The sequence below is a fragment of the Ambystoma mexicanum genome, chromosome 4p (assembly GCF_040938575.1).
Source record: "Ambystoma mexicanum isolate Mex_15411 chromosome 4p, UKY_AmexF1_1, whole genome shotgun sequence".
Taxonomy (NCBI): domain Eukaryota; kingdom Metazoa; phylum Chordata; class Amphibia; order Caudata; family Ambystomatidae; genus Ambystoma; species Ambystoma mexicanum.
Window position 1 is genome coordinate 816,553,321 of NC_090927.1, and position 24,246 is coordinate 816,577,566.

At 48.9% G+C, this 24,246-nt stretch overlaps 1 protein-coding gene across 1 annotated transcript in view; it reads right to left on the reverse strand.

The window, feature by feature from the left end:
• AKIRIN2 (akirin 2) overlaps positions 1-24,246 on the reverse strand; it is a 209,091-nt gene that overhangs the window by 122,585 nt on the left and 62,260 nt on the right. The window contains exon 2 of the mRNA XM_069606391.1: positions 1,747-1,887. Coding sequence (XP_069462492.1) covers positions 1,747-1,887 — 141 coding nt within the window. The remainder of the gene's footprint in view (positions 1-1,746; positions 1,888-24,246) is intronic.

Here is a 24,246-nt window from a genome sequence, read left to right on the forward strand (position 1 = left end):
ATCATGAGCTGGGACGGCGGCATGCTCCATTCAGAGGGATGGAACTGTATCAGATGCTGGCAGAGGCGCTGCAGGAGCACTTGCAACATACAACATGTGGGAGGATCCAAGCTTGAATCACCATCGAGGAACATATAGGAATGTAAGGGTGAAGTATTTGTCTGATCAAAAGGAACCCAGGATAAAACGAAGTGAAAGAAAGGGATACTGATTTAACAGAGGCTCAACTGGGCAATAGAAAGAGCCTCACAGAACCAGTGTGGAAGCACCCTGCCATCCAATCCTGTAAACAAGGCTTCCGCCAACAGGATGAGAAGGAATCTGGCTATAAAAGCAGAGCCAGCTCACTCTGAACTCAGTCAGGTTGCCTGTACTCTCCAGACGGTGGTGAATGGAAGTCGTATTGCTGCTGCCTGGGTGAAGGAGCCTGGACTACCCGGGAGCAATGCCTGCTTGGAAGCTGCCTGGAGGAAGGAGGAGTGTACCCCCTGCAGCCCACCCAAGTCTAAAAGGTAAAAGAGCTGACCTGCCTAAGAGGCTAAGGCAACCCTTCGATAAAGCCCTGGTAGAGATACCAGGACACAAGCAAGTCCCCTGGAGAGAAGGGCAAAAGCTAAGTCCCTTAAAGAGGAGAAGGGCAAAGAGGAAGAGAAGAGGGCAACCAACTAAGAGCTGAGAATACCCCACTGAGGGGTAAGAAGCCAAGCGAGCCAGACAACCCCTGGAGGAAGACAGGGAAAGGCAAACGCCCTAAAAGACAGACAGGGGTAGGGGCTAATATGAGCGGGTCCCAACAGGAGTTTGGGTGCAAAAGGCCCCTGGAGCAGCAGGGCAGAAGCTTAAGGCTGCGGACGAAAGTGAGAGAAACTTACAAGCCCAACTGGAGATTGTGGCAACATCATAAATAACCAAGAGAGCAATAGACAGAGGTATGAATCAACCAAAGGATGAAGCTAAAGAACCAAAGCACAAGACCCAGCTGATCCCGTACCCAAGAGATCCTACACCTGGAAGGCCACTACAGATCCAAGTGCGAGTTTTTGCATAAGCAGTCCTAATGCTCCTCTACAAGAGGTGGCGTGGAAGAGGGTTTTTCTTAATTGATGGGCTTTAGGAAAGGACTTTAAGTTAGATTGTACCCCCAAAACGTTTCCACGTAAGGACTGTTATGTTCCTCATTTCACCATTTGAATTATCCATTCTGACAGCTCACTATTTGAGCATTTGATTCACGAAATCTAGGTGACCGGTGAATTTACTTTTGTTTTTTGTTCAGTACTTTGAGCACCATTTTGACTTCACAGACGACGTGCATCTGATGCTTGCATTATTCACACAGGGATGGCCTTCTAAATCATTTATGTTTGAACACTTTGCTTTATTCCTCAAACCCAGTTTTGTCTTACACCTGCTTAAGAGTTTTCTCTTAAGGAAACAGAAGGTGGCAGTTGACAGGAGGGGCAGAGGATGGAACAAAGGAAAACCCCAAAAATGATCACCACAAGTTAAACACTATCCATTTAAGAGCAGAAGCTAACAGGCATAGAGTGAGTGGTTACACAGGCTATACAGACTCCAGTCTGGTACACACATTACCTTTTCTAGGTGCGTTACAATACTTTGTTTACTTGGAATATCTTAAATCTGGAGGGCGGGAAGGATGAATGTTCCATCATTATGAAAAACACAAGGGATAAATGCAGAAAATTTAAATAAAAAAAACTGTAAAATGGGCATTAAGCTCACCAGGCAAAGACGGTCCTGAGAGCAGGAAAGGATGTGGATGTGCATCAGTAGGGCAACATTGATCGGTCTGCTGGAAATGTTCTAAATGTCTTCTCTTTTGAATTCGTTTATACTCTTGTTTAATGTTGTAAAGAATTTGTTCTGGAAGAGAAACACAAGTAAACTTAAAACAGATTAGAAAGGGTCGCATAGAATATCCACAACAACAAATGTGCTGACCATTATAGGACAAACACACATTTAGACTTTCTGACTGCATAAATTACAAACAGAATGTATCAAATTTGAACTGAAAACTGCAAAACACCAAGTTACTCACTTTCCCAATCACTTCCAAATGGTCTGTACTTAACACTTCTCTGAATACAGATTTCAGCTTATAACAGTGTGGGGGCTGGTAACATAGATGGGCTCTTAAAATAGTCATTAAGCATTTACTACTAGGGGCCGATATTGCTAAGCAGAATTCATGGAGGTGGGAAGGGAGAAGCATTTCTGCCAATGACAACTTCTGTAAAGCTCACATCAGAGCTCCAACTATAGTTTTAAGTCCGTTTCTACAGCACCATTATGTGCGCCTTTGGCAGACCTTTAAACAATGGACTTCAGGGCAGCTACTGCCCTACATTTGTGCTACCCATACCATGTGCTGCTCCAAAGCCAGTAGCAAGCAAAGCCTTCTAGAGTTAGATGCAAACTTGGCACAAGGCAGAGCAGCTTGCATGAAGTTAACAGTGTACTCAAGCAAAGTGGGCATGCTGCAGTGCTAGGTTGCCAACAATCTAGTAAAAGGGATTTCCAATAAACGAGCACGTCTGACCAAAATTGCAGAACTGAAAAGGTAGAAGATGGGGTAGGCCAAGTTTACTTCACATGCCTGCTCATTTATATTTACTTTGAAGAAAGGATGTCCTTTCTAAAAGAAAGGACATGCAGAAGTTATATTACATACATCCAGCCCGCCAGATAAGGTGCGTACAAGGCCTTTTTATGTACAGAAATATTGTCAATGCAGCCCTTTAAATTCTCCCTTGCATACCACTTACACAGGCAATTTATGGCAGCACCCCCATAATTCATGGGAGCTCACTGGCGACAGCCTGACCAACAGCAGCTTGCAAATCCAGCCTTTACTTCAGCAATCCACACAGTTCCTTGAAAGCAGCAACTGGGAGGAGTCCTGGTTGGTTTAATTGCAACTCTCCTCTGTTAATGGGTCTATCAAGATAATACTTTAAGAGTAATGTAAAAGTGAATTTGTGTTTTGTTCACTTAGTTCAACTACATATATTTTGTAGCTTAGAGTCAGTAAAACATCTTGAACATGCTTTTCCCTTTGCTTTGGACAGTTAGTATTGTATGAAATTGTCTTAACAAGGACTGCATTTTATGCTTTATTTTCCTCAGTCTTAATCCACTTTAATAGAGACAAGCTGCGCAGTTGCAGCAGCATGGGCATTTCATACTGTTTTCTTTTCATCACAGAAGCACATCAATTGCATTGAATGGCTTGGGTTCTTCAAATCTAAGTTTTAAGGAGAGCGTCCCAGCAAGCAGTTTGGCATTTGTGAGAAGGCAAATCTTTTTTGGTATTCTACATGAAGATGTGTTTTTTAGTCTTAAGATTGCATGTGTTCGCGTGCATGAACATGTACATGGTTTGCTTTCTTAGAGAGCAACAAATAGCTAGGCATGGGTCTGAATTATCCACCACAAGCAGGTAGACCCGATAGAGGTAGAAGCAGTGCTGCATATATTTTCAGTGGCACAGATTGTACTGGTACCTCTCAACAGGAGTGCTATATATTCAAAAAGGCCAGGGCGCCGCTCTGCAGGAGCAGGATAGCCTGTTCTGTGGGAATTAACCCACAGTCTGCAGCCACATGTTTTAGCTCACTGTACCATTCACAAAAGAGAAATATCCATTTGCATATCAGTCTGTCCCGCCCAAATGAACAGTCTAGCACCAAAATGCTAGGCAATTCTCCTTTGAACAAGAGTACCAACAGCAACCTCCTACACGTGTTCCGAACTAGTCGCATGTCAGTGAGGTGGAGCTGTGCCTCACCGAGCACAGTGAGCAAGAGGTCCAAGTCTGGAGAACCCTAGGTAACTTAGGGCAACCAACTCACTGCTGTTGGTACTGTTGCAATACAGGAGAACCTAAGCAATACAGGAGAACAAAGGTGAGGCGGGGGGCAGTGGGAGGAGGGCAAAGGGACAGAGAACCTACTAGACAATCCAAAACAGGAATTCGAGAAACAGGAAGAGGGCAATGAGCTACATGATAGGGCAACAAAGAAAGTGAGAATGCAAACAGTTAATAATAGGAGTGAGAGATAGAAGCAGAGCAAGAGAGACATTTAGAGACCAAAAAATAGATCACAAATCAACAGCAGGTGGGGGGAGATGGAAATAGAAAAGCAAGACCAGAGAAGGCCAGGCCAATGACTTAAGAGACGGTGCAAGATAGATCATCAAAACGAGTAGCAACCACAACCAAGAAAACAAAAAACAGATATAGCCTGAGTATTGAGAGGCGTTATATCAACCGTTAGAGCGAGATATAGGAGGGAAACCACAATAGAATGCAGAGATGAGAGGCAGAGCGACAGATAAACACTTCAAAAACATGGCATCCCAACACTTATGGGGGAGGCAGAGCATCAGAAAGTGAGAGACAGGTGAAACAGAAGCAAAGGGAAGGAGAGATGGAGCAAACACATGGAGTGGCTGTCAAGCAGGTAGTGCCAGGCAGCAACAGTGGGCCCGAGAAGCAGAAGTGATACTGGTAGGGTGAGGGAGTTATTACTTGTAACTGTTGTTCCCCAGCATGGGTCTGGCATGGATTCACATGCTCATGAATATTCCGTCAGGCAGGGAATCCTCGTTAAACAAAAAAATCAGTTTTATTTCTGAACTGTTTCTCCTTACAACCAATCACTGAGCTCTGGGTCATACTGTCCCCAGCCAATGACTGCCCTTTACCTAAGCCCCTCTAGCAGGCATCTTCAGATTTGTAGCATGTAAAGTGGCAGTAGGGTCAAGAGAAGAGCCGCAAAGGGGTAGGCATGTGAATCCAGGCCAGACCCATGTTGGAGAACAGTCGCAGGTAAGTAACTTGTTCCTTCTCCAGCATGGAGTCACATGCTCATGAAAGAATACATAGCAGAACACAGATGCACAACCACAGGAGGTGGCAAAGGCTCAACATTAAGCATCTCTTACCGCCTCACCAGACCCCTTCAAGCGAATAGATTGCGCAGCACTGCTTGGCCGACTCTGGACTCCTCGCTGGAATCCCTGTTGACGCAGTAGAATCTTGTGAAGATGGGAGTCAACCTCCACGTAGCAGCCCTGCAGATGTCCAGCAGGGGCACACCAGACAGGAACACCATAGTTGCAGTGATCGCTCTATTCGAATGGGCTCCGACGGCCAGGCAACGGTTGGTTTGCCAACCAATGATAATGGGTGATGCAGCCGGAGAGCCACCTGGAAATGGAAGCCTTGGAGAGGGCCTTCCCATGGTTCAGAGGGCCAAAGTTCACAAAAAGTTGTGACGTCTTCCAGAAACTTTGTGCAGTCCACGTAGAACTTCAGCGCTCTAGCCACATCCAGCGAGTGCAAAGTCCTCTCGGCCGGCGACAAGGCATCGGAAAAAACACAGGCAACACTAAGGGCTTGTTTAGATGAAAGTCTGATGGCACCTTGGGCATGAAGGAGGGGCGCGTCCGCAGCACCACCCTCGTGCCGTGAAAATTCAAATAAGATGGCTTACAGGACAGGGCCTGAATCTCACCCTCGTCATGCAGATGCGATTGCCACAAGGAACGCTGTCTTCCACTACAAGAAATACAGTGGAACTGTCTGCATAGGATCGAAGAGGGACCATGAGCCTAATCAGCACCACATTGAGTTCCGACGCCGGGGCCTTCACCGGCAGGAACATTATAGTCCCTTGACAAACCTTGACCAGAGGATGAGACCATAACGATGACCATCCAGGAGATCTGGTGTAGCAGGAGATAGTAGTCAGCTGCACTTTGATGGAAGCATTGGCCAGTCCTGCTTTGGCCAATGACATCAAATATGTTAGCACCTGCGGAGCGGTGACTCGTAGAGGGTCGATCTGTGCACAGCACTAAACGGCAAACCTCTTCCATTTATGTCTGTAGCATTTAAGAGTAGACTATGCCCTGGCCTTTGAAAGTACCTCCTTGCAACCCGAATGGGAGGTCGTAATCCCTGAACTCTAATGCTGCAGGAGCCAGGCCTTCAGGTTCAGCGATCCTGGGCCGTGGTGCAGAATTGCACCTCCTTCCCTGGCGAGAAGATCTGCGACCACTGGAAGCTTGACTGGAGGGGATGCCGATATGTCGAGAAGGTCCGGGTACCAGATCTGCCTCCGCCACACCGGTGCGACAAGGATCATCCTGCACCGGGACCGTCTTAAGTTGATTGACTGGTCGAAGAAGCAAGCAGAAACTCCTACAGAAACAGGCCGTCCTAGGGGACTGAATGCGTTCCCCATGCTCCCCGGCTGGGGAAACCTGCTGACGAGCCTCTGGCACTTGGTGTTCGCCGCTGTGCAAACAGATCGATCTAGGGATTGCCCCATTTGCGGAACAGGTGATTCACTTGGTCCTGCCGAAGCTCCCACTCGTTGCAAGAGCGCAGCTCCCTGCTGAGAGTCAGCAACAGCATTCTTCACTCCTGCCAGATGAAATGGGAGGAACATCCCCTGGGCTACAGCCCAGTGCCATAGGTCCTGCACTTCCTTGGAGAGCGCCAGGGATCTGGTGCCCCCCTGCTTTCTGATGTAAAACATTGGAGGTATTGTCCGTGAAGACCCCAATCACTTTGCCCTTGAGGGACGGAAGGAAAGACTTGAGGGCCCAAAACACTGCCCGCAGCTCCAATATGATGTGCAACGTTTTCTCCTCTGGTAGACACAGGACTCTTGCGTGAAGACTTCAGGTGTGAGCTCCCCATCCTTCCAGGGAGGTGTCCATCTTGACCGTCTCCTGGTGCGGCGGGGTCTGGACATCCACCTTTAGACAGATGGGCACGAACCCCCACCACTGTATCGCTCGACTGAAACTCTAGTTGAGTGTGATCTTGTCCTCGAAGCTTCCCAACACTTGTATCCAATGGGCATTGAGGAACTCCTGTAGGGGACACATCCATATGAGGTAGATGCATGACATGCCGAGCAGAGACTTGGACCTCACTGTGGCTATCTTCAGGGCCAACAGCAGTTGTATCTTTCCCAAGATGGCAGCTATCCGCCGATGGAGACGCCAGGCACGACACTGGAGTCGTTATCCCAGAAATAGCGCATCCTGTGATGGAGTCAAGCAGGACTTTGCATAGTTCACCGAGAACCCCAGATCAGTCAGTAGGCGAAAGGTCCTAGGCGATCTCCTTCGAACTGGCCCAGATCAGCCAGTCGTCCAAATATGGGTAGACTTGAATCCCCCGCAGTTGTACCTGCGCCGGTATTGGCACCAGGAACTTGGTGAAGACCCTTGGCGCCGACTTCAATCCGAAGGGAAAGGCCTTGAATTGGTAGTGCTTCCCTTGAACTACGAAATGCAGAAACTTCCGGTGATGGGGATGTGGAAGTATGCATCCTCCAAGTCCAGCGAAGACAGGAAGTAGTCCTCTTTCAGCTGTCCGAGCACCTGCTGAAGAGTGACCATCTGGAATCTTTGGGACTGGATGTATTTGTTTAGTCGACGAAGGTGGAGAATGGGCCTCCAGCCTCTGGTCTTTTTGACGAAGTACCTGGAGTACACTGGAGCCCCAGAGCCTCTTTGGGACGAGCTCCATTGCGCCTTTCCTTAGCATGGCCCGCACCTCCAGCAGCAGCTGAGGGACGTGGTTTTCCTGCCAGGCCACCGGTGGTATTCAGGGACACTTTGGTTGAAATTCCAGGGTGTGTCCGTGGGCAAGAGCATCCAGCACCCAACGGTCGGTGGGGAATGTCTTCCACACGCTGATTAAGTTCGCCAGCCGGCCTCCCACCAGGGTGAACGGGTGGGGGCCCCCGACGCCATAGCCTGTTCAATCCTGCTTGGACGTCGAAGGGCACCCTTGGGGAACTAAGGCCTTGGAGCAGTCCCTGTTGGTTTCCTGGGCCGAAGAGCGGGAGGGTTGGCGGTAGCAGAGCCCCGACGAAAACCTTGGCGGAACCTAGGACTTGCTGCTCCGAGGGCCGAAAGAGTACCCATTGCCCACGCCGTCTGTCCATCTTCATGGCTTGCAGAGACTCGTCCACAGCCTTCCCAAACAAATTGTCCCAGTCGAAGCGCATGCCCAACACCTTCAACTAAACCTCCTGATGAAAGTTGGTGGCCTTGAGCCAGCCATGACGAAAGCACACGCTGTTGCCCATTTGGCGGAATCCCATGTCAGCAATGTCTGCCCAGCGTGATGGCGTGGTCTGACGCCACTTAGTCTTCCTGCAGAATTTCCAGCGCTGCTGACCTCTTATCGGGGAGGAAGCCCAGGATGGAAGCGATCTTGAACCACAGCTCGCGGACGAAATGCACTACGATGGTGTTGGTGGCCTTCATGGTAGTCACCGCAGAATAGATGGCCCGTCGTCCCATGACATCCCACTTCTTTCCCTCGCTGTTGGAGGGTGGCTGCTGCCTAAGAAGCAGTGCCCTCGGACGACGACTTGGCCGCCACTGACCCCACGGAGTCCGGAGACGGTTGGGCCCGCAAACGCTTGGGCGCAGAGTCCAGCACCCTGTACTTCTCCAGGCGATCCCTCTCCACCGGGGCCGTAGAAGGGTTCTTCATGAGAGACAAACCTTTGTCCCAAATGTCACCCAGGAGCGGGGCCAAGAGGATGTCTTTCTCTTCTCCTTGCAGCGCTGATATAAGAAGCTCTCCTTCTCCACTGGGGTGAGCTGAAAACGTTCAGAAGCTCTGGAGATCAACTGGAACGAGCCAATCTCGTTCAGTGGGGAAGATCTAGGAGGTGGAGACGGGAGGTCCCCTATCCCGCTGTCTTCCGTGCCAGTCATCGCTGTATCAGGATCCGTCTCATCCCTTGGAGGGAGGGGGGGGGGCAATGAGGTGGAGGGTGTAATCTCTTCTTGGTCAGAGGCTCCCCCGTTGCCAGGGGGTCGGCGCCACCATGGGGCAGCCCGCACGATGGGCATCCGTGTCCGAATCTCGGAGGCCAGCGTATGCAGCACCGAGAGAATGTCCACGAGAGGTCTCTAGGAGGGAGCTGAGGTGGGGTGGCAGCTGCGGTGGAAAAGGCAGCTGGAGCACTGGCCGTGAGCCCAGGTCCCCGTCACCATGCTGCTCTTCCTAGTTTTCCTCCTGCTGGATGGTTTGCAGGCAAGTGCGCTCCTGAGAGGAGATGGGTACCCAGGAGAGCCACTGCACCCCCCCCTTTCGCTTCCAGAGGTTAAGGTCTCGGGGAGATTTGGGGCATCTACTCCGGGGTCTTCTCTATGGGCTGGAACGCAGCCTACCTCCTGGGAAGAATGGACACCCTCGCCTTCGGGGGTCGTGCCCTGCGGAGCCACCTCAGCGGCCTTCGCACGCTGCCACCCCCTCGATGGAAGTCTGGGCCGCCACGGTCAGGGTTGGGGCCTTGTCTGGATTGGCCTTCTCTGTAGGGCGAGGGTCTGAACCCCGATCCCCTTGCTCTTCTCTGGTAGGGCGGACTTGGGCCTCTCCTTGAGTTTTCCTGGATAAGCTGACTTCCTCTTGGCCGAAGATCCTGATCGTTGACTGGTGACGGAGGCTGGAGACGAATGCGCCCTGGCCGCCGAGGAGTCTGTTGCAACGGCGCTGCCGGTGACAGTGGACCTGCAGTGCTTAGCCTTCTGTTGGACCCCTGCGTGAGGGCTGCCCTCAGAGGTCTTAGAAGCCCACTCAGCCTTCTTGGAACTGGGAGAGGCATGCTGCTGGGACCCACCAAGAGCATGGGCCTTGGCCTGTAGCCACTCTTTCAGCCGCCTGTGCCGATCCTTCATCATTCGAGGGGCCATCTCCTGGCAAAACGCACAATCCTCCTTGTACAGGCAGTAAAGGCACTCTGAATGCTTGTCTGAAAGACATTCCGCGAACCGCAGATCTTGAAGGGGGGGGGGGGGTTGAATCCTTCTCCTCAGACATGGTCCACACAGCGTAGGCCTGAAGAATCTTCTGGAAGCCTCCATGAATAAACGCAACGAAATTCACCCTTGAGGGGCACTGAAGAATCTGAAAACAGGTCCCCGTTAATCAGATAGGTTGATCGATGGAGCACAAGGCCCGATTGACCAAAAAATAGAGTAATATTCAAACGCAGTAAAAGCTCGAGAGCTAAACACGAGGACTCCCAACACTTGAACGTGCGGTAAAAATCTGAAGATGACTTCCAGAGGAGGGGCTTAGGAAGAGGGCAGTCATTGGCTGTGGCAGTATGACTCAGAGCTCAGTGATTCTTTGTTCGGATAAAGACAGTTCAAAAATGAAATTGAAACCGATTTTCCCTTTACCGAGGATTCCCAGCCTGACAGGGAATATTCATGAGCATGTGAATCCATGCCAGACACCATGCTGAGAAAAAAAAAAAGTTTGAAATGTTATACAGGTCCATATCATGTATACATAAAGCTTCATACATTCTTATGATTCGTTCCTGTTATTCTACCCCCACCCCACGTATAGCCTAGATACGATCTAGGCTATATGTTCTAGATACGATCTAGATGCGTTCGGGCCCAAATCCCTGCTCAGACAGCAGGTAAGCATGCACCAATGTGTTCACGCCCTCTGTCCCCACAAGCCATCCCCACCCCTCTGTTCCCCCCCTCCCCCGTGAGGTTCCCTTGTGCCCTCCCTTATCGCACACTAGTGTTGCCTGTTTTGCTTGATTATTCTACCCTGCTGCCCCCCCCCCCCCAGCCTACTTCTGCAGGAGTCTGTCCTGATACATTCTGGTTTCACCAGTCTTGTGACCAATGCTGGATTTTACCTTTATCGATTCACGGTGTGTCACCCTTTCTCATGGTGGCCCTGAATCATGATGTTCCATCTCCATCTTCATCTTGTTTGCAACATTATGTTACTACCGACTTCTGCAATTGTATTCGCTCTCCCCTCTTGCTTCTCCACTCTTTTTGACTGCTTACTCTGTTCACTCCTCCCCTTTTCCCCCCATCCCCACCCCTTACTTTCTTTTATGCACTCACTCCATCAGAATTGCCCCTGGACCTAGTATGATAGCAACCCCGTCCGTCTTGTTTTCTCTGGCTCTACCAGAAATGTCAGGCCTTGTACAGTAGTTGCCCGTTTCCATTTCCTCCCCACTCACCCCCTACCTTCCTTACCTATGTCTTAGCTCTTGCACTATCTGAAATGTAGTCAGGCCGAGCACGAGAGTTAATTTCACATCCTTACTGTTCATGGCCTGTAATAATGTAATTGTATTTTCCCTTGGTCCCTCCATTGCCTTGAAGCACTTTGAAACACTGTAGGCGCAATATAAACTATATCATATCGTAGTCCTATGTGCTTCCCACATCTGCCAATTTTGCTTGCCCTATTGTCCTGGCTAAATAGAGTCAATGTGTGCAGTCCATTGCCATAGGTCTGGTCCTGCGTCTGTTGCCCCATCTTTTTTTCCCCCCACACTCCATTTTCTGCTGTTGTCCATTTTTGCAGGTCTTCCCACCATTTTCCAACACTCTGCCCTCCTTCCGCTTTCCAGTTCATGGCTATACTGCTTTTAGCCAACACATTAGGTCTTTGAGCTTCCCCATTGCTTTTTCTTTAGTAGCTCTTCGGTGGAGCCCTTACATGCACGGTTCTGGGGATTGGGCATCTAAATGTATGCCTCCTGGGGCCACCGTTTCAAATTTGCCTCCAGCATTCTTGTGTGGCGGCACATTCCCAGAACATGTTTCATGCCTGCATGTTCCCTTCGGCATTTCGGACAAGTCCGCTTTCCTGCTCCTTTGAATTTGGCTATTGCCCCTGGCATCAGGTACGCTCTTTGTGTGATATCATTGTATTAGTTGTAACTTGGCGTTCCTGGAGACCTCCTTATGGTAAGTGACTACTTTCCAACAGTCTATCTTCAAAGGGTTTCCCCAGCTCGTCCTCCCATCTCCCCCTGCATTTCAGTTCTCCCTTGGAGTATGATATGATAGGTTATTTATAACACGCTTAATACCCAGAGGTTTCAAAGCGCGGACCCGGGGAATCGAAACTGTTGCTCCGTATCGTCTTGCTTCCAAGGCGAGCACGCTGCCCATGAGCTATCCTCATGTGGCTCTATTAATACATCATACAATGTAAATATGGCATGCCCTCCCTCTGAGATGTCCATTATTGATTCTATTTCTGCGCACTCTATTGTCTACCCCAGTCGTTGGCCATCTATATTTTATCATGCATATCATGGCCCGTGTAGTAGTAATGGTCCCCCGTTTATGTCTGTAGTTCCTGGAAATCCAGCCATTTGTTTTCACCCCTAATGTCCCCCATTGTGGCAATGCCACTTGCCTCCCAGTGTATGCACGCTAGCTCTTAGTCCCTCTTGTCTGTCATTAAAGCCGCTAGTGGTATCTGCAGTGATATTGGGTCTTTTATTCCCAATGTTTTACAGGTCCTTTGCCATATTTGTATACCCAGTTTCACTAGTTGCAATTGTAGTTCTGGAGGGGCTACCCATATCAAGTCTCTCACGTAGAGGTTTAATTGCTGGTTGTAGGAGTGTTACTGTGGGGTCATCCGCCAGCCAGTTTGTTACATATTCTATGACAAGACAGGAGGCTCGCATTATGCTTTACTTTATTTGCTGCCACACCAGCACTTTAAAAATTTAATACTGCACATTTATGTTCTTACAAAACCAGTTATGGAAAACGAAAATGGACCAGTTTAAACGTTGGTTTCACATCTGCATGTGATCACCCAGGAACTACTAGTCCCATGATACTCAGTCTCTGGTAGTCCAATCCTCCCAGCTCTGCACCTATCAGAAGGCAGCCTCCTGTATAAGAACCCTTGTGCCCAGGTCCTTTCCTCTTTCTTTTTGCTGCCATAAGATAAGTGACATTTTTCTCCATCTTTGCTTATAGAAGGATTGTTAGTCACGTATATATTTCTATAATGTATGTAATATGTGTATCAGTATGGCATTACATCGTAGCGCGCATGGAAGTAGTTTCATTCTCCTCAAAAGAGTTTACCTGAACACGTAGCGCGAGCGTTGCGCAGCATATTACATTCAGTAAGCAAGCGTTATAGTTCTTTCACGAAAGTTCAAGTGTTGTGAAGAGCGAGCGAGGGCCGGAACCGCGAGCAATTCCGCTCGCTTCAGGCTGCCGAGCCCCGCGCTCTGTAATAATCGGCACCGGCGAACTCGGCGGCCGTTGGACCTGTGAGCGGGAACCCCCTCAGGTTTTTCCCCAGCTTCCGCTCACATTGCGCTTGCAGTCGCGTATGAGGGAAGTAGTCAACCAGAGCTCCAGATTTATTTCGAAGAAAAAAAAAAAAAATTATATATACTTCCCTCGTACGCAACTGCGATATATATCTCTTTTGATTACGTTATAAAACGCGAGAAGCGGTTTACAGGCACACACTACATTACTCCTCAGAAACGTGTGTCGAGCCTGAAGAGCCTTCATCTGCTGACTTCCACGCAGTTGGCCCTGCCAACAGCTCGATTATGGCTCAGTTTGTCACCCCCACCAACACCCCTTCCCCTTCTCCGGAGTGGAGTCAAGTAGAGTGGGAAGAGGATCCTTCCCAGCAAGAATCAGACTTGACACAGTTTTAAGAAGGTACTCGGAGACTCATTGCAGCAGGCGGTCTCTCAAGGGGTGCAGCCCATTACGAAGAGATTGGAGACTCTGGAAATGATAATGGCTGAACAACAGAAACAGATCACAGCCAGGAAAAGACGGGCTAGTAGCCCTGATGAAGGAACGTCTGCAGGACACCCCCAAAAAGGGGTTGAGAAGAAGGGGTGTAAAGTAGCCCGGAAGAGCAAGCACTCTTTGACCCCCCGCCCCCGGGCATCACTGAAAGGGTTAACACTGTTCCCCAATTGACAGGCGACCCTGTCGCCAGGCTTAAAGAAGCCTTCCTGGCAAAGAAGAGACGGCCAGGATAGACCCCCTGCCCCAGGGGTGTACAATTTAGGGGACGATGACGAGGGCTATTTGCCCGATGAAGGGGGCGAGGAAGAAGATATCAGTAAAGGTGTGGAAGACCCCCCAAATCATAGAAGATACGGCAGACATGCTTGAACCCGAAGCCATCCGACACCCTAAGTCCTCAGAATAGGTACCTTCCCCTAGAGTGGCACTTTACCTGGCTCAGCATATCAGAAAACCTCTAGAAAGAGAGATAAGATCGAGAATGAGATCTGAGTGTCCTAGACCAGAGCTGCCGAATAAACTAACAGAAACCCCTGACTTAGACCCTAAGACCCTAAGATGGTTACGTTTGTGACCAAAACAGCTAGAGACGTCAGGAAAGGCATGGACCGAGCCTGGAAAGGATGTCAGGATAAGCTCCTGGACATTTCGGGTCCATTAGCAAAAATTATGGACCTCGCTGAGAAGTCAAAAGATACAGGTACGCCAATAGACGCAACCGTCCTGGGCAACTGGGCGCAAAGAGCAGTATGCCTATTGGGCAACGCCAATTGTGCCTCATCTTCGGAAAGAAGAAGAGGAATCTTATTGAAGATTGACAACAAGTTAAGCGACCTGGCCACCTATGAAGCAGGCGAAGGCGCCAAAGGTCTGTTCGGCGAGGCGTTTGCCAAAGAAATGGCGCAGTTCGTAGGAACTTATTCCGCTTTAGAGAAGGCCCAGACTTCAATCAGAAAAATCTATCCAGGGCGGATTTTTGCCAGGACTGGACGACATAGGGGTCGCTCGTCTGGTCCCTATAACTCCCAACGAGGGCCCTACAATCAGCACGCCCAGTACTGGGACTCCAGACAACAAGGCTCCTTCTTGCCGGGTAGATCGAGGTTCCCTAGAGGCTGCAGGGGAAGAAGATCTTACAGACAACAAGGGGCAGCAGCCGGTGAGTACAGCATGTCGGAGTGTAGGAGAAGAACCCTCCACTACCTGCGCGAATGGCAAGCATTATCAAGCGATGCATGGGTGCTACAGGCAGTAACAGGCCTACAGATAGAGTTAATAGGTACGCCAGTGCAGAGAACAGAACCCCGCCCCATAGTTATGGCGCAAGAGGAAGCAGCGCTCCTGCACAGCGAGCTCAGAAAACTAGAAAGCAAAGATGCGATAGAGTGAGAACTCCAGAGAGAATCCGGTTTCCTCAGCAACATGTTCCTAGTTCACAGAGGGGACAAAATAAGACCAGTAATCAATCTGAAAGATTTGAACGAATGGGTGTTATACAACCATTTCAAGATGGAGGGGATTCATCTTCTCCGAGACCTTCTGCGCTCCGGAGACTGGCTAGCTCGTCTAGATCTCAAAGACGCATACCTAACGATTCCGATAGCAACTTCTTATCTGAAATATTTGCGCTTCCGATGGAAGGGAGAAGTATGGCGATTCACGTGTCTCCAGTTCGGTCTGTCCTCCGCTCCTTGGGCCTTCACCAAGCTCATGAAACCGGTGGCAGCAGCCATCAGAGAGAGAGGCATACGTATCATCATCTATCTAGACGACATTCTCGCCTGCGGATCAGAGAAAGCTACTCTAGCAAAGAACGTTCAATGGGTATTCTCTCTCCTCACCTCGGTAGGATTCCTAGTGAACCTAGACAAATCCCAACTACGTCCTGTCGAGAGGATAGGCTTTCTAGGCTTCACAATAGACTCAGTGAAAGCCTCCCTCGAGCTCCTGGGTCACAAAGTGAGAGCGATCAAGAAAGAACTCAGAACAGTTCTAGCGAAAGGGACCATTTCCCTTCGCAAACTAGCCAGAGTAGTGGGTCTTCTAGCAGCCACCATTCAGGCGATATTTCCGGGTCCTCTTCATTATCGAACACTGCAAAGGCTCAAAATAAAACATCTCCAAGGAGGTCTGCGATATAATCAATTAGTGACTTTGGACCGCAAAGCCCTCACAGAGCTCAACTGGTGGCTAGAAAATATGGAGGCCTGGAACGGCCGCGCCATTTTTGGCAACGCCCCAGAACTAGTAATAGAATCAGATGCAAGCAGGTCAGGCTGGGGAGCCAGATGCGAACATGTGCAGACAGGAGGAAGTGGTCAGAGGAAGAGTTACAACGCCATATAAATTGTCTCGAGTTATTAGCGGGCTCTTTCGCAGTGTGCGCTTTTACGAAAGACAAGGTGAAATGTTGCTAGCATTTTGGATTTTGTGCCTCCCAATTTGTTTATGTATTGCACTGCGGAGATGTTGTCCGAGTTAGCGAAGAATTTCTGGCATTACTGTCTTCAAAACAGAATCTCTGTATCAGTGGAATACTTACCAGGCAAGCCGAACGAAGTAGACTGGAATTCACGTTATCTTGTGAACTCCAGCGATTGGAAACTACACCCCCAAGTCTTCCAGCGATTGCAGAACCTGTGGGGGCCCCTACACATAGATCTGTTCGCGTCCAGACTGAACGCCCAGACATCAAGGTACTTCAGCTGGAGGATAGACCCGGATGCAGCAGGCACAGATGCCTTCCTGCAACCCTGGACAGGGGCAGTACATTATGCCTTCCCACCTTTCATTATGATCACGAGAGCTCTAGCGAAGTTCGCAGAGACCAAGCAGAAATTGTGATGGTGCTCCCCCTATGGAAGGCACAACCTTGGTTTCCAGTAGCGATGGAACTTTACGGATTTTCCGAGGATAGTGCCTCAGCTGCCGGACCTTCTTCTCGACCCATCCGGCCATCCTCACCCGCTAGTGATCACGGGCCCGCTACATTTGATAGCAGGCAGGGTTTCAGGAAAAGATGGGACCTGCCAGGAATTTCACAACTCACTGCAGATTGTATCGGAGACTCCTGGGCACCATCACCCTTGGGAGCTATAGTGCGGCATGGAATGGATGGTCCAGGTGGAGTACAAGTTGAATCCCGTTTCAGCCCCTTTAGTAGAAGTCCTCAAGTTCCTAGCTTTCAAGTTTCAAGAAGGCGGCGCCTTCAGAACGGTGGGAGTGTATAGGTCAGCCATTTCAGCAGGCCACGATGAGATTGACGGTATTGCGGTAGGTGAGCACCCAGCAGTTGTACGTCTATTCAGGGGGGATGAAGCTCAAAAGACCACCTATGCCCAAGTACAAAGGGCTGTGGGATGTTAGAGACGTGTTTCGCCTCTTTCTTACATGGCCCGATAACGAGAACTTGTCCCGATCTCAGTTATCGGGAAAGCCAGCGATGCTGCTTTGCCCTACAGCCTGTAGGAAAGTTTCTGATGTCAAAGCTCTGGAAATCGATAGGAAAATATTCTATCCGGACAGCATATCTTTTACCATTACTAAAAGGACTAAGACAGATTCGAGAGTGATTGACTACCCGTATTTCACTAGTAATAAAAAGCTTTGCGTAGCGCAATGCATCAAAGATTATGAGAAAGCAACAGCGCATATTAGGCCACAGGGAGTGACCCAGCTACTCATTGCGCGCAGGAAGCCCTATCATGCAGTAGCATCAGCGACCATTGCTAGATGGGTGAGAGAAATAATGCATTGGGCAGGGTTTGACTTGTCTCTTTTTGGCGCGCATTCAGCCAGGGGGGCGATGGCTTCAAAAGCTTTTACTACAGTGGTGTCGCTATAAGACATTATGAAATCAGCAGATTGGTCCTCTGAGTCGACCTTCAAGACATTCTATTTTAAGCCTGTATCGGAAATACCTAATAGGGTGGTGAACAGCGTTGAACAAGCATAATGCGACCCTCCTGTCTTGTCAGACTAAAGATTGCCCACGCTATCAGCTCAGGAAGTCTTCATTCTATTAAAGACAAGGAGGCGAGCATTATATCCCACCCAGAATAGTAACATATCAGTTGCATTGGCATGTGGTTAACTTTGTATCACCGTTGCTCATTCCCACCCTCATAATGACTCTCCATTCCTTTTAGGAGATGACCAGAAAACTACAGGATGAAGAAACAGTTCATCCCGAGAGGATCGCTCCGTTGGCGAAGAGATTATTGAGTTTGAGGGCCAGACACAAAAAGAGGAAAGGACCTGGGCACAAGGGTTCTTATACAGGAGGCTGCCCTCTGATAGGTGCAGAGCTGGGAGGATTGGACTACCAGAGACTGAGTATCATGGGACTAGTAGTTCCCGGGTGATTACAGTTTAAACTGGTCCATTTTCGTTTTCCATAACTGGTTTTGTAAGAACATAAATGTACAGTATTGAAGTTAAGTTTTAAAGTGTTGGTGTGGCAGCAAATAAAGAAAGAAAAGCATAATGCTCACCTCCTTGTCTTTAATAGAATGAAGACTTCCTGAGCTGATAGCGTGGGCAATCTTTCTTTATTTTAACTGACATTCCAAATGGAGTTCGAAATTTGTAATCCTCAGCCCCACCTTTCTCATAAGGCCTTTGTAACGTGTCGAGTGCTACTCTGTCTCACCTCCTCCCGCCATAGGAACTTCCTACACTCCTTGGCTAGGACGATGAAAAATGTTCTCGGTATATTGTATGGGATGTTCCTGAAGCAGTGCATTAGTCTCAGCAGTGGCACCATTTTTAATAGGGCTGCCTGTCCCATAACAGACCACAGCAGTCCCTCCCTCCCCCCCAAAACTGCATTGATTTAACCAACCCTTCCTTCGCTTTAATTGTATGTGCGCATGTTCTTGCCTGGGGTTGTGATAAATGTTCAATCCTAGGCATCTGAAGGAGTTCTTGCTCCACGGTAAAGTCAGGTCTGGTAACTTCCCTTTGCTGTTGCAGCCAATTTGTTCCGTTCAGGACAAAGACTAATATGTTTTAGATATTTCTCCTCTGTGAAAGATCGTGCGGTAAAGACTCTGGGTGAGTCTCTCGTAACTGGGACTAATGTCCGGCAGAGGGACTCCCAGGACTCCCATAATTTTTTCTGCATCTACAAAAGCACTCTAGGATTCCTGAGCAATACAAACTTTTTAGCAAGGCTGAGATGGTGTTTGCTTCATTCCTCAACCTGAGTGTTTAAGCCATCCAAATTATCCGATTCAAACGTTTTTTTGGTGAACTCTTGCAGACTATCACTGCATTGCATAAACTGAAACAAGCCATGGAAAGTGAGGCTAGCATCACTTCAGATGCATGGAATGACTCTTGGTGCGCGTGGATGAGCATTGCAATGAAGATCCGGATGCAATGCATTTTGGTATTCTGTATTTTTTGCTTTTGTCAAGTTTTTCCTAGATGCGGTTTTGACATGACAGGAACTGCTGGCAACCCGTCCAAGGCTATGGCCACTGCCATTTCAGCTCATATGGGTACCCAAACTGTATTGGGAATTGTGGTGTGGGGCAGATTTGGCTCTAGGAAATGAATTCATGAATTAACTACAGGGGGAATTGGGGGGGTAGATTCTGAAAAGGAGAGTAAAGTTTACAATATGCGCACCATATTAACATTAAAAATGGATGCAGTTTTGCGTGTATTTAGGATCGTTAATTGAGGGTTAACTAATGTTATTTTGTGTCCAATGTGATACATTTTAGAATTGCATACATGTAGCAACATAAACATTTAACAGTTCATAGTCCCCTTTCCTCAAAACATGTCCTTTAATTTTTTTACTTGGGGCCACCATGCGTGGCTGTAAACCCCTCCTTCCTGAGCTTTGCCTTCACTCTTTCTATTGCCAAAGATCACCAAATAGAAGAAACTTTTAGAGGGCAAGGCAGGCATATGAAGGAAAGAGACTATGGACTAGGCGTAAGCAGATTCCCAAGCTTTGACCTATGGAATGGTGGATGGCTATCGTTTAGAGAAAAAGGTTGCGCACTGCCTGGGAACTGAGATCAAGGCAATAGTGCTTACAGAAAGCCTAAGGTGAAGACCATGTAGCTGCTTTGGCAATGGTCTCCCATGGCACATACTTTTGAAAAGCAACAGCCGCTGCTTTCCCCCCCTTCTCTAGATGGGTGCCAATGCCTTTAGGAGCTTGCAGGCCTTGTTCTATATAAGCTTCCGAGATCCACGAAGCAACCCAAAGGTAATACAGTTCAGAAGAGCCTCGGAGGCTGCTCGCTCTGCAGGTAAAACTTCAGTGACCTCCTAACGTCCAAGTTATGGAGGACTTTCTGTATCTGAAGCAGTGTTTCAAAAGACCGGTAAAGAAATTGTTGGGTTGATCTGGAACTCAAATAATTTCTGGAAGGATGTGTGCGAAGCACCACCTTGTCCTTATGAAAAACCAAGAAAGACTACTCAGTAGGGGTTTCCAGTACCCTTACTCTTCTGGCCGATGTTAACGCTATCAATAAGGCCACTTTCCAAGAGAGGAACTTGAGTTTTACAGTAGCTTGGAGGCTCGAACGGTTTGTGACACAGCAGTGAGGACCACATTGAGATCCCATTTAGGATCGGGTGGCTTGACTGGAGGAAAAAGAATAAGCCCAGCAAAATGTCTCTTTAGGAAGGCATTTGTCAGAGTGAAAGAGCAATTATCCGTGCTAAGGTATGCCCCAATGGCAGATAAATTCTGCATGACAAGAGGTGGATGCCCGTGGCCGCTAGATGTGAAATGGACAGGACACAGTCAAGACTGAGTAGGGTCAAGCTGTTTGGAAAGGCACCAGTGATAGAATCAAAGCCATTTGCTTCTGTACTGGGCTCTTGAACGTTTGCATGCCGCCTAAATTATACACATTGTGAGACTAAACTGCGCTAAGGATTTGAACTCAGAAACCATGCTGCTAAGCTGAAGGATTAAGGGGAGGGATGCCACGCTTGTAGATTGTTCTGGTGCACAAGATTAGGGATCTGCGGCAACCTGATTGGACTGCGTATGGACAGGTGCTGAAGTTCCAAGACCTGGAGCTATGAGCAGCAGAGTGCAATTGTTGGCACTGCCATTATCAACCACTTTGGAAACAGAGGAGGAAAGGAATATGCTAGCATGTTGTCCCACGGAATCTCGAGCACGTCCCGCCGCCCCCCTCCCCCCTCCCCAGGAAGATCCACTGTCGCGAACAGGACCACTGTCGGAGTCCCCCACTGCGAGAAAAGGTGGCACAGAATGCTCTTGTTCTCCCACTTTTGGTTCACTGTAGACTGGTGGTTGAGGGAATCTGCTGCAGGTTTCACACTGGAATGTGCACTGCATGCAGCCCGATATTGCTCTGCACTGCCCATTCCCAAATCTGTATGGCTAGATTGAAAAGTGGGGGAGCTCTGGTGCCTCCCTGTTTGTTCATATAGAACATATGAACAAATTGCCAGCATATTCTCACTACCTTGCTGACAATGGAAGGCCGAAAAGCTTTCAACACCAGGAACACTGCCAAGAGCTCCAAGTAATTGATGAGACATCCTGTCCTGAGGGGACCATAGGTCGAAAACCTCCAGATGATTTAGTGTAGCTTCCCAGCCCAGAATGGAGGAGTGTTATTGTGACTTGCGGTGAAGGCTCCTGAAAAGAGGCTCCCAGAGAGATTGACCAGAGTTTATCACCATCAGAGATCAGACAGCATAGATTAAGGGATTGCTATAATTTGAGAGTGTGTCTGAAGCTTGAGACCAATTGCTCCGTAGCGTTAGTTGCATGCGCCTCATCTTTAGCCCCGCCAGAGGAAAAGCCAGAACACATGAGGCCCAGAAGCCTTTGAAACCACCAGGCGGACCTGTCAGATGAGCTGACAAACAGTTTGCAAGTAACCGACACAAATCTGTAATCCTGTCCTGCGTTAGAAAGATTTTGGCTTGGATGGTATTACAGCGAAAACCTAGCTCTGAGAAACAGTCATGGACGACTTCCACCTATTTACCGACAGTCCAAGTCGGAACAGGAGAAGGGTTTGAATATTGTTTGCTGCAGTCTGAGTGACTTTGAAGCAGCCACTCTTTTAAATATGGATAGACTCTGCTCCCCTGGAGCCTGAGTAACGCTGCAATGACCGCCATCATCTTCATAAAAAGACTGCGCTGAACCGAGACCAAATGGGCGTACACTATATTGGAAATGTTCCATCCCTATCGAGAAGCAAATTCATTCGTGGTGCTGAAGCCATATTAGAATATGCATGTAAGCATCCTGAGCGAGTCCCCCTTCCAAAGAGGACCTCATCTGGTTGGGCGTGCTCATCTTGAATTTCTCTTGGGGAAGGGAAAGGTTGAAATTGGACAGGTTGAGGATAGTGTGCAGGCCAGCGTTTTTGTGTTTGGGCACTGAACAGACGGGAATAAAATCCCTCCCTTTGTTCCGATTGAGGCACACTCTCCACCGCCCTGAGGTCCAAGAGGTTCTGCACCTCGGCCCCGAGAGGAGACCCAGTCTGATATAAGGGGGTGGTGGAATGACAAGGTGGGGTATCTGGAAGGGGTAGCAGAAAGACGGGCGACGAGCAAGACCCACCGGTCTGTTATGGTCCTCCATGCCTCCAGATGAGAAAGTCCTTCCTTCCACTGGAGACTCGTGGGACCGATGAGCAACACAATTTTGTAGCTCGTAGGCAAGGGCTCCTGTAGCCGAAGAGGATGCAGAGGACCGGGAGAAAAACCATCCACCTGGTTTCTGTGCCAAACAACGATCTGCCTGGGTATGCTCTTCGGTCTTGAAACCCTCTGAAGCCCAAGAATATTGTTCAGGATTTCGATTTGTGTATAGTTTTAGACGGAACAGCTTTTGCTAAGAGACAAAAACTTGACTTAGCGTACTTGCTTTGGTTTTGTTAAGTTCCTCAGCAGTGGAGGAATGGAAAAGCTCTTTTCCCCCCCTCAAAAGGGAAGGTCAAGCACATTTTTGAAAACGTAGCGTGGAGCCACACCTGGCGGAAATCATCAACACTGATCATGATGCCCCAGGATGAAGTGTCCACGTAGATCCTGAGACAATACCCTGGCATCAGACAGATCCTCTTTGAAGGGCTCCAGCTTGTCTTGAGGAATACAGTTTCCAAAGCCTGAAGTTGCCTGCCGCAAGTATGACGTTAGTATTTGCCAGACACAGCAAGCCCTGCATTGGCAACCCCCCCCACCCCAAATACAGTCGAGGATCTTGTCTTTCGACAAAACCTGTGAGGCAGCCGTGGTGGAGGTGGGCCTAGACTGAAGCGTAGCCAACTCTACTACTGTAGAGGATAGGAAGCTAAAGGAATGTCTTGTGATAGTTATTTTTTTGTTAATGTGCCCGGTACAGTGTTCTGCTCAAATAAAATTTTGCAAGCTTCAGCAAGCAAGTCTTTTTGAAGTAACAGACCTGAGCACTCTTGTGACTTTAAGGTTAGGGCTCCTAAGAGCACCTTCCTGCAAGGCTGGAGGAGCTGGAGTTTGAACGTCTAGCAATGCCATTAAATCCAACACCAAGTCATGGAATGCACTGATGGAATGGAGCGGGTCCTCATCTTCCTCCATTTGCCCCTCATTTTTGACAGGAACCAAAAACTGTTCCAAAAGGTGTGTTCTATGAGGCCCATTTAGTTCAGGTGGCTGCATAACATGAGATGGCAGCACCAGAGAAAGTGGGGGCAATGGAGGCAGGGGAGTGATTTGCTGGAAATGCATTGGAGGTACAGGGCCTCCCAGTCCTTATCCGCTACTCGCCCATCATCAGCGTTCTGCATTATCCTCTGCACAGGTGTCCAGTTGGGACCCCTGGCAGTGCAGCTCTTCCTCTTTGTTTATGGTGAACCGAGACCCATGGGAAACCCTTATGGCACTCATGGGTGGGGGTAGGTACAACCCTGTACCCCTAGTGTATGTTTTTGGGCACCTGTGTGTTGCCCACAGAGCAGGTTATGGCCTGGTAGCAGCTTCATACTGATGTGGCAAGAGCTCAGAGTATCCTCCATTTTGGGATACCCATGCCCTGTCATGGGAATCAGTGTGTTCCTGATGAAAGGCAAGATTGCCCCTGGGGCCTCTTGGTTTCGATTGCCTGTTAGCCCTGACTCTGTCCCTTCCCCTGACTGGCTGTTGGGTGGAAGAACCATATAGAGGTTGTGGGGAAGTCCAGGCCAGACTGGCTGGAGCCTTCCCTGGGACTGTATGTTGTGGGTACACCCTTGGGGAGGGACCTGTTTGAATAGAGTGACTAATATGCATTCTATGTTAGGGATGTCTAGTTTGTGTGGGACAATGAATGAGACAACCCTGCCTGAAACAGACCAACGCAGTGTAGTGTGCTGAAAGGCTGGGTGCTTGCCCCAATACACATTCCTTGTTATGGTGTCTAGGTGGAAGTGAAAGGCTGAACACCTGTGAGCCCAATTGGCTGGCTGCCTGCCTGAATGCCCTTTCTGTGCGATTGGCTGACTGAGCCTGGCTCGGCCAGAGTGAATAAGGGACAGATGTGTACATCTGGGGACCTCACTTAGCATTTTGTTCAGAAGCTGAAGTCGAAACTTGAAGCCCAGCTGG